The sequence below is a fragment of the Orycteropus afer genome, unplaced genomic scaffold (genome assembly GCF_000298275.1).
Source record: "Orycteropus afer afer isolate SDZICR_OR568_19922 unplaced genomic scaffold, OryAfe1.0 scaffold00110, whole genome shotgun sequence".
NCBI classification, from domain to species: Eukaryota; Metazoa; Chordata; class Mammalia; order Tubulidentata; family Orycteropodidae; genus Orycteropus; species Orycteropus afer.
The window spans coordinates 6,777,784-6,788,331 of NW_006921697.1; the positions used below are offsets into that span (position 1 = coordinate 6,777,784).

At 40.6% G+C, this 10,548-nt stretch overlaps 1 protein-coding gene across 1 annotated transcript in view; it reads right to left on the reverse strand.

Annotated features, from left to right (window-relative positions):
• The window catches only part of SLC36A2 (solute carrier family 36 member 2), a 71,383-nt gene that overhangs the window by 4,552 nt on the left and 56,283 nt on the right, over window positions 1-10,548 (reverse strand). Inside the window, exons 8-9 of the mRNA XM_007943638.1 lie at window positions 9,298-9,464; window positions 6,071-6,240 (exon numbers count right to left, since the gene is read on the reverse strand). Coding sequence (XP_007941829.1) covers window positions 6,071-6,240; window positions 9,298-9,464 — 337 coding nt within the window. The remainder of the gene's footprint in view (window positions 1-6,070; window positions 6,241-9,297; window positions 9,465-10,548) is intronic.

Here is a 10,548-nt window from a genome sequence, read left to right on the forward strand (position 1 = left end):
CCCTTTTTTTTTCTCCAAATGATTTTGAGTTTTGTTCTACATTGTTCTCCCTCTCTATCAAGGATCTCCTACATAGATCCCCTTCCACGTGGGTTGGGCAAATCTTGACCAAGTCTCAGCATGTTTCCACCTCTGCAAAATGGGGATAATTGATATTTATCTCTGTAGAGATTATGATTCATATCATATATGGTGTTGGAGTATTAAACTAGCTAATTGATGTAAAGCACTCAAAAAAGTTATCTTTATTATTACTTGTATTTACTTGTATTTTTATTACTTGTTATTTGTTTTATTACTTGTTATTATTACTTGTATTTATGTATTTTCTCATACATACTGATTGAGACAATAGTATATTATATATTAAGAAATTGTTATCGTCATGATTTGGGAGAAATTCCTTAATCTCTCTGGAATCTCCTAAAGCACATTGGGGACTAACCACTCTAAAGGAAGAAATTTTGTGTCTAGTGAATGCTATGGGCTGGTCTAGTAGGCAAGAATCAAAAATTTTCCTGGTGGGAGAGTCTTAGAATCACTGTTAAAAAGAGCCTTAGGAACAAACACCTCATGGGATTTGTTTTCTTGGTTTGGAAGTTTAGTGTCATGGTTTTGAGGGACATTACAATTAATTGACCTAACATGGTTTCTTAGTACTTATGTTCTTCTATCTCCTACTTTGTTAGGTAGTGACTGGGGTCTCAAGGCCATTCAAGGTACAATAATTGGTCTGCATTCACCTGAGCAACAGAGGAAGAAGGAGAGCCTAGAAATGAAGGAGGAAATCAAATGAATGTTGGTTCCTTCCATGAACAGCTGCCTCCTTTGCCATGAGACAAGAACTGGATGGTGCCCAGCCACCATTACTGAATGTTGCGATCAAAAATTCTATAGAAGAATCCTGATCACAAGGGGGGAAATATGCAGAACAGAATTTCAAATTCTCAATAGAATCTAGACTTTCTGGAGCCATTGAGGCTGGGCAAGCCCTGAAACTATTGCCTGAGATAATACTTAAACTTTAAACCTTAAAACAAAAATATCTCCTGAAGTCTTCTTTGAACCAAAAAATTGTTTTTGTTGTTGGGTGCCATTGAGTCATTTCTGATTCATAGTAACTCTATATACAACGGAATGAAACACTGTTGGGTACTGCTCCAGCCTCACAATCCTTGCTATGCCTGAGCACATCATTGCAGCCACTGTGTTAATCCATCACATTGAAGATGTTCCCCCTTTTTGCTGACTCTTCATTTTACCAAGCATGATCTCCATCTCCAGGAAACAGTTCTTTCTGACAACATGACCAAAGTAGGTGAGATGAAATCTGGCCATTCTCACTTCAAAGGAGTATTGCAGCTGCACTTCTTCCAGGACAGATTTGTTCATTCTTCTGGCAGTCCGTTGTTCTTACAGTATTCTTCACCAACACCACAACTCAAAATCATCAACTCTTCTTTGGTCTTCCTTATTTGTTGTCCAGCTTTCACATGCATAAGGCTATTGAAAATACCATGGCTTGGGTTAGGCACACGTTAATCTTTAAATAGAAATCTTTGCTCTTCAGCACGTTAAAGAGGTCTTTTGCAGCATATCTGCCCAGTGCAATACGTCGTCTGATGTCTTGACTGCTGCTTCCATTGGTGTGGATTGTGGAATCAAGTAATATGAAATCTTTGACAACTTCAATCTTTTCCCCACTTATTGTCATCCTGTTTATTGGTCCAGTTGTGAGGATTTTCATTTTCTTTATGTTGAGGTAATCCATACTGCAGACTGTACTCTTTAATCTTCATCTATAAATGCTTCAAATCATCTTCAGTTTCAGCAAGAAAGACTGTGTCCCCTGCATATTGCAGGTTGTTAATGAGTCTCCTACCAATCCTAATGGCATGCTCTTCTTCATATAGTCTAGCTTCTCAGATTATTTGCTCAGCACACAGATTGAATAAGTATAGTGAAAGGATACAACCCTGACACACTCCCTTACTGATTTTAGGCTATGCAGTATCCTTTTGTTCTGTTCAAACAACAGTCTCCTGGTCTATGTACAGGTTCCTCATGAGCACCATTAAGTGTTTGGGAATTCCCATTCTTCTGAATGCTATCCATAATTTGTTATGATTCACACAGTCAAATGCCTTTGCATACTCAATAAAACACAAATATCTTTCTGATATTCTTCACTTTCAGTCAAGATCTATTTGACATCAGCAATAATATCCCTCATCCCATGTCCTCTTCTGAATGCAGCTTGCATTCCTGGAAGCTCCCTGTCAATATACTGCTACAACCATTTTTGAATTCTCTTCAGTAGAATTTTACTTGTGTGTGATATTAATGATATGGTTCTATAATTTCCACATTCTGTTGGATTACCTTTCTTTCTTTAAAAGGGGTACAAATATGGATCTCTTTCAGTCAGTTGGCAGGTAGCAGTCATCCAAATTTCTTGGCATAGAGAAGTAAGTGCCTGGAGCGTGGCATACACTTGTTGAAAAAGCTCAATGGATATTTTGTCAATTTCTTGACCCTTGTTTTTTGCCAATTCCTTCAGTGTAGCTTCAGCTTCTTCCTTCAGTACCACTGGTTCTTGATCACATGACACTTCCTGAAATAGATGAACATCGACCAATTTTTTTTTTGTACAGTGACTGTGTATTCCTTACATCTTCTTTTGATGTTTCCTGCATCATTCAATATTTTGCTCATAGAATCTTTCAGTATTGCAACTTGAGGCTTGAATTTTTTCTTCATTTCTTTCAGCTTGAGAAATGCAGAGCATGTTTTTTCCCTTTGGTTTTCTAACTCCAGGTCTTTGCACATTTCATTATAGTAATTGACTTTGTTTTCTTGAGCTGCTCTTTGAAATCTGTTCAGCTCTTTGATCTTGCCATTTCTTCCATTTACATTAGCTACTCTCCAATCAAGAACATGTTTCAGAGTCTCTTCTGACATCCATTTTGATCTTTTCTTCCTTTCCTGTCTTTTTAATGACCTTTTGCTTTCTTCATGTATGATGTTCTTGATGTCATCCCACAATTCATCTGGTTTTGGTTATTGGTGTTCAACATGCCAAATCTATTCTTCAGATGATCTCTAAATTCAGGTGGGATATAATCAAGGTCATATTTTAGCTCTCCTGGACTTGTTTCAATTGTCTTCAACTTCAACTTGAACTTACAGATGAGCAATTGATGGTATGTTCCACAATCAGCCCCTGGCCTTGTTTTGGCTGAAGACATTGAGCTTCTCCATTGTCTCTTGCCACAGATGTAGAGCATCTGATTCCTGTGTACTTCTTCTGGAGAAGTCCATTTATGTTGTTGGAAAAAGGAATTTGCAATGAATAAGTCATTGGTCCTACAAAATGCTATCATGCAATCTCGAGCATTACTTCCATCACCCATGCCATGTTTTCCCACTACTGATGATTCTTCTTTGTTTCCAACTTTCACATTTCATTCATCAGTAATAATCCACACAACTTGATTGCATGTTTGGTTAGTTTCAGACTACAAAAGTTGGCAGAAATCTTCAACTTCCTCATCTTTGGTTCTTGTGGTTGGTGCATAAATTTGAATAATAATAGTATTAACTGGTCTTCCTTGTAAGCATCTTGATATTGTCCCATCCCTGATAGCATTGTACATCAGGATAGATCTTGAAACATTCTTTGTGATGATGAATGCCACTCCATTCCTCTTCAATTTGTCATTCCAGGTATAGTAGATCATATGATTGTCTGATTCATAATGGCCAAAACCAGTCCATTTCAGCTCACTAACACCTAGGATATTGATCTTTATTTGTTCAATTTCATTTTTGATGACTTCTCATTTTCCTACATGCCTACTTCATACATTCCATTTTCTGATTATTAATGAATGTTTTCGGCTGTTTCTTCCCATTTTGAATCATGTCACATCAGCTAATGGAGGTGCCCAAATTTTTACTCCATCTACGTTGTTAAGGTCAACTGTACTTTGAAGAGGTAGCTCTTCCCCTGTTGTATTTTAAGTGCCCTCTGACCTCAGGGGCTCATCTTCTGGCACCATATCAGACAATGTTTCAGGGATATTCATAAAGTTTTCTAGTGTTATATCAAACAGTTTTTCACTGCTATTAATAAGGTTTTCACTGGCTAATTCTTTGAGAAGTGTATGGCCCCTTTCTTCTTCTGAGTCAGTCTTAGTCTGGAAGCTCTGCTGAAACCTGTCTACAGTGGGTGACCCTGCTAGTATTTGAAATACCTGTGGCATAGCCTCCAGCTTCACAGCAACACACAAGCCACCACAGTATGACAAAGTGACAGATGAGTGTAGGAACCAAAAAATAGTTTATCTTAATTAGTGATATAGATCTGCTTTGAGCATTGTGCCCTTTTAAAGAATTATCTATGTGAAATTGACAATGGCAACTTGAAATGTTGGATGGGAAACTTAAGGGACAGTGAATTTAAGCTAATGGTGGTGGCATAATTTGAAAAAGGGTAGTAAGGATGGTAATACAACTTGAAGAATGTAATCAATGCCACTAAATTGTATACGTAGACATGATGTATCTTTGGTTCACCAAAAAAAAAAAAAAAAAAAATAGAGAGAGAAAGAGCGTGCCTTAGGGACAGCTGGACTACTGCATACTAAACAGGATTTTTATCATCTCCTTTGGCCTCTGTTAAGATACCTGCTATACATATTGTTGCTATAAGTTGGGACTGACTCGATGGCACCTAACAACAAAAACAATACTTGTAGACAGGGGTGCTCTCATCTATGGGGCCGGGGGCCTGGAGGAGGGCTATGAATGGGATGAAAGGGGCCAGCTGAGGCCAAAAGTAAGCAAGGAGAGCAAGGATCTCCAGCTGGTTACTGTCAATGAGGAAGGTGGCCCTACACTCACCAAATCCTTTTCTTTTTTCCCAAGGAACATTAAAAATTTAGATATGTATATAAGATCACCCAAATTTTTAACGTTGGCCCAAATTTATAAAACATTATAAGGGCCAAACAAAACACATCTGTTGCCATATCAGACTCATTGACCACTTAGTTTTAACCTCTTTACTGGAAGTGAAGACACTGGCTCTGGAGTTAGATAGTTTGGGTTCAGATGCTACCTCTGATATATCCTCACCAATTACTTCATCATTTCCTGCTTCAGTTTCCTCATTGGTTAAATTGTTGTTTTTAGCTGCCTTCAGGTCAGTTCCAGATTGATGATGACTCCATGCACAATGGAACAAAACTCTGCCTGGTCCTGTGCCATGATCATGAGCCTCAGGATGTGTTACAGTTTGAGCCATTATGACCATAGGGTTTTCATTGGCTGATTTTCAGAACTAGATCACCAGGCCTTTCTGCCTAGTCTGTCTTAGTTTGGGAATGGTGCTGAAACCTGTTCAACATCATAGCAATGACAGACCCATCCAATGATAGACTGATAGTAGCTGTGCATGAGGTGCATTGGCTGGGATTTGAACTTCGGTTTCCCACATGGAAGGTGAGAATTCTACCACTGAATCACCAATGCCTCATATTTGTAAAGTTGGGTTTATAATAGTTTTATGTCATAAGAGTTCCTGTGAGGACTGAATAGAATACTATGAATGTGAAATAGAAAGAGCTTAGCACAGTGCCAGGCACACAGTTGTTATTTGTTATTAGTAAGTGCTGTCAAGTTGGCTCTGACTCATATAAACCCTGTGTACGACAGAATGAAATGCTGCCCAGTCCTGTGCCATCCTCACAATCCTTGCTATGCTTGAGCCCATGATTGCAGCCATTGTATTATCATTGCAGCATACAGTTCAATAAATGTGAGTTCTTATCATTATGATTACGAGTCTATCAACTTCCTCAAGCTGAGTGCTTATAAATCTGACTAATCTGTCTAAGAATGGGTTGTCCCTGAGGTTTCTATGCATTAATTCCTATGAAATCTTAATACCATGCCTGAAACAGAGTAAATGCTCACTAAATGCTGGTTCTCATGTCTGTTCTCTACCATCTGCCTGATTTCTGATGGCTCCCAGAAAAAGAGCAAATGAAACATTGCTTCTACTTACATGTCAAGCAGACCATGATGAGGCGGATGGACAAGTCTAGAACCAGTGCCCAGCGCTTTGATACTCGGGACAGGACGAAGGGGATGATGATTTCTGCAGGGACGTAGAACTGCAGAGAGTAGCTGCACATGATGCCAATGATATAGAAGAGCTTGACTGACTGGTACAACCTGCAGGACAAAGCAGAGTGATGCTTTCTAAGGCTACTGTGCTCTGATGCTGGGCCTCCTTGAAGCACTGACCTCTGACCTTGGGACAATTGCTGTGCCTCTGATTTTCTGTCTGAAAATGATGGTCAGTGACCTCCTAAGAGTTAAGAGGGACTCACATCAGAGCATGCAGTGAAAATAGAGTGAAGCATTGTGGATTCAAATAGAAATAGTTGAAAGAGTCGTCTCTAAATAAAATAAAAATAATCTTGGGTGTGGATGTGCATAAAAGTTAAAACAAAACAAAACAAAAAACTCCCACAAATAATGAACCCATTACCATTGAGTAAATTCTGACTCATGGTGATCTCGTATGTACTCCATAGGTCCCTGGGGGGTGTAAACAATTTGCACTCATAGCAACCGTTTTGGGTTTCCAGGGCTGTAAATCTTCTTGGAAGCAGAGTGACCCATCTTTCTTCTGCAGAGCAGCTGGTGGGTTTGATCCACCAGCCTTTTGGTTAATAGCCAAATGCCTTAATCACTATACCACCAGAGCCTCTTATTTGGATTTTTGTTGAAACTCACTTCACTACTAACTTAAAGGTTGTCAGTTAGAACCTACCCAGCTTCTCTGTGGAAGAAAGGCCTGGTGATCTGCTTTGCTAAAGATTACAGGCAAGTCAACCCAATGGAGCAGTTCTGTGCTGTGACACAACTATCATTTGATGTTCAATTTAGACTTTAGGAAAGAGAAACTCAGGTGAGGTACCTTGCCTGGGGAGGTAATAAGTGGCTAAGGCTAAAAACCAGGATCTTTAAGATTCTATCAGTCCTGAAGAATTATTTGGATCTCCAAAGCTCTTGGCACTTAACAGGCCCCTGGCAAATGCTTCTACCTGGTTGAGAAAGAGAACTGAAGAATCCCAAATCCTTTTAGGGTGTGGGGGGAGATGGGGGTAAAAGGAGAGACAGAGGGTTTCTTGTAGGCCTCAAGCTGGGGCCAGGGAGAGTGTGAGGGTTCAAGGGATGTTGAGTTTTATCAAGCTTTTTTTGACCTAATGAGATAAGACCTATTTCCTTTAGTTCATGAATGAGGTGAATGCATCCTCTCTGTTTAATAAAACTATGTATGTGTGTTGGGGAATGTTACACCGTTCCTTAGAAAGGACAAATTGCACATTTGTGTTTTTTGCTTACTTGTCCTACTGCCTGGAATGCCCTCTCTACTCCATTTCCATCTATCCAAACCCCACCCATTGTTTGAAAATCAATGTCTTTTGAGCAGGGCCCACCACATGTCAAATACTTTTAGATGTTGCCAACATAATCCTTATGACAACTCTGCTTTAGAGATGAGGAAACTGAGGCTCAGAGATGTTAAGTAAATCATGACCACAAGCTACTAGGTAGTGCAAGTAGGATGAGGACCCAGGAGGGCTAAAGCCTGATACGTGCAACCTTTTTCATATATAACCACCAGTTGCCATTAAGTCAACTCTGACTCATAGCAATGCCAGGTGTGTCAGAGTAGAACTGTGTTCCACAGGGTTTAAAATGGATCATTTTTCAGAAGTAGATTGCCAGGCCTTTCTTCTGAGGTACCTTTGGATAGACTTGATCCACTAATCTTTCAGTGAGCAGCTGAACACACTAACCATTTGCATTACCCAGGGACTCGCTTTCTCATATAATCTGTCTTTACTGTCCCATTGGATATATATATATATATATATATATATATATATATATATATTTTTTTTTTTTTCCCCTCAGAAATCCCCAAGGCCTGTTTGCTACTCTAGAGAGCTTATTTTTCTGTTCTATATTGTAGTGCCTAAGGCATTTGACTGTGAACCAGAAGGCTGGCAGTTCAAACCCACCAGCATCTCCTCAGAAAGAAGATTGGGCAATCTACTTCTGTAGAGATACCACCTCAGAAACTCAAGGAAGGGTCGCTATGAGTCAGGACCAACTCGACAGCAGTGAGTTTGGTTTTGGTTTGGATATTATAGTTGGGGTAGATATGCTGAGTCCCTGGGTGGTGCAAATGGTTAACATGCTCAGCTGCTAATGGAAAGGTTAGTGGTTTGATTCCAGCCAAAGGTGCCAAAGGTGCCTCAGGCCTGGCAATCTACTTCTGAAAAATCAGCCCATTGAAAACCCTATGGAGCACAGTTCTCCTCTGACACTTATGGAGTCACCATGAATTGGAATTGACTTCATAGTAACTTTTGATTTTTTTGTCCATATACTATCCACCGCTCTCCCATTCCTACTGGGTCACAAGCTGGTGAAGGTGTTGAAGCTACAAAATGTAGTATACTCACATCAGCGTCCCTCCACACTCTGTCTAGAATGACATCTGTATATAATTGGCATACAGTAAATGCTTGATGAATGACATTTTTTAACTTGGGGAAGGGACTCCATTTATGCAAATTAGGCCTCCAGGTGACTGTCCTCATAAGAAAATGAGGCATCCTGTAATTAATTACATGCCCCAGGATGGGAGAGAAGGCTCCACAGTGAAATATGGACTCACATGTCTATTTAAATATGGCACTGTTGAAGTCTGTGTCAGCTATTTGATGCATGAATTTGGCACAGTTGAGCATAAAACTCTTACAGATTCCAATGGTCTTTCTAGATTATTTTTTATTTCTTTATTTTCATCTGAGCTACTCCGACTCAGGGGATGTGCACCATAGGCACCATAGGCAAGCAAGACTGGGTAATGCAGCCTCACTACATGTAGTTGGAAGTGTTACCACCATCTACTCTCTGCCTCCAACTCTTGCCCAGTGTCCTTCCCTTCTTTCATTTCAAATGACCAAGAACCTCTACTTCTCTGTCTTCTCAAATCATGCCCTTCTCCACAATAACATATCAAGGCCTAACTCAGCTTGGGGTGCTATTGTCAGGGGAAGAACCTGGAGCCCAGAGGCCCAGTGACAACTGCTTCTCTCTGTGTAGGCTCTCTAGACCTCAGTTTTCCATCTGCAGAATGGAGGAAGAAGTGACCTGCATGCTCCCACCAAGCCCAGAATCCCTCTGCCTGAGAGCCCACATAGGTACCAGCAGTTGGGCAGGTTGAGGGTTATGCTGGCCTGGATATCATCTCCAAATTTCAGGTACCCCAGAGCACCTATGATGATGTACAGGATGATGATGATGGACATTCCCAAATTGAGGATGGCTGGGAAGCGGCGAGGGTCCTTCATATTGTTCTCCAGAGGCAGAACCTGCAGAAACATCACAGTGTAGGAAGAGAGGAAGAGAAGGACAAACTGAACATAAAGCAGGCATGGAGTGACAAGATGAGCCCTGGACTGTTCAGAACAGAAAGGGCCCCTAAGGTTATCTAGACCAAAGATTGCACTTTCCCAGCAGCTGAATCTGGCCAGTAGATCATTTTATTTGGCCAGCAGAGCTTTTAAAGAATATAAATAACTTTAGGCAAAACATTCACCCATTTACCAGTCCCCACCTTTCCAACACTGACTCTTTACCCACATAACCTCTCAAAGGCATTTGAGTTGGAGAGTCATAATTCTAGTTCACCTCTCCCCTTTCTGTACAAATGGGTTGGCTGAGACTCAGAGAAGGAAGTACTTCTTTGTGGTTGGTTATACAGAGGGCTAATGACAGAGCTAGGATGAGACCCCTGGCTTTCTGGTTGCTGCAACTGTTTTTTCCCACACATCATGGCCTTACTCTTTTGTTCTCAGGACCTATTTTTTCCCCAAATGGAATCCAAGTTGAGGCCAGCCTGCATCTTGATCTTGCTCAGAGTTGGATGGTCACTGCTGTCTTTGGAACCAGCTCTCTGGTCTCTCATCCCATACATTCCCTCCTTAGACTCTTGTTAATTGAGAGACCACCCCTATGTTTTCCTTGATTGGCTTTATCCTCAATCAGGCTCTGTGCTAAGCACACAATACAGGCATGGTTTCATTTTATTGCTCTGTGCCTCAGTTTCCTTATTTGAAAATAGGCACAAGAATAAAACTTACCTCTTGGGGATTTTGGGGGAGAATTACATGAACACATGGGACCATAATGGCACATAGTAAGGGCCTAATAAATGGCAGCTGTTATTATTTTTTAATAGTATAAAGTCCACAACTCTAAGAATTCTATTATTCTTATTTTATAGATGATGCTTACTCACTGATCTGCACTGAACACGTTCCCTTGTTACCCTACAGAGAGGGACCAGGTCTTCTGGAGCAAGGTAAGCACGGGCGTAGCACAGAGTAGCAGGCCGGAAGAGCAGGAGGAAGGGGTGGAACCCAGGAAGCCAAAGAGAAGAGTGTTCAGCCAGGG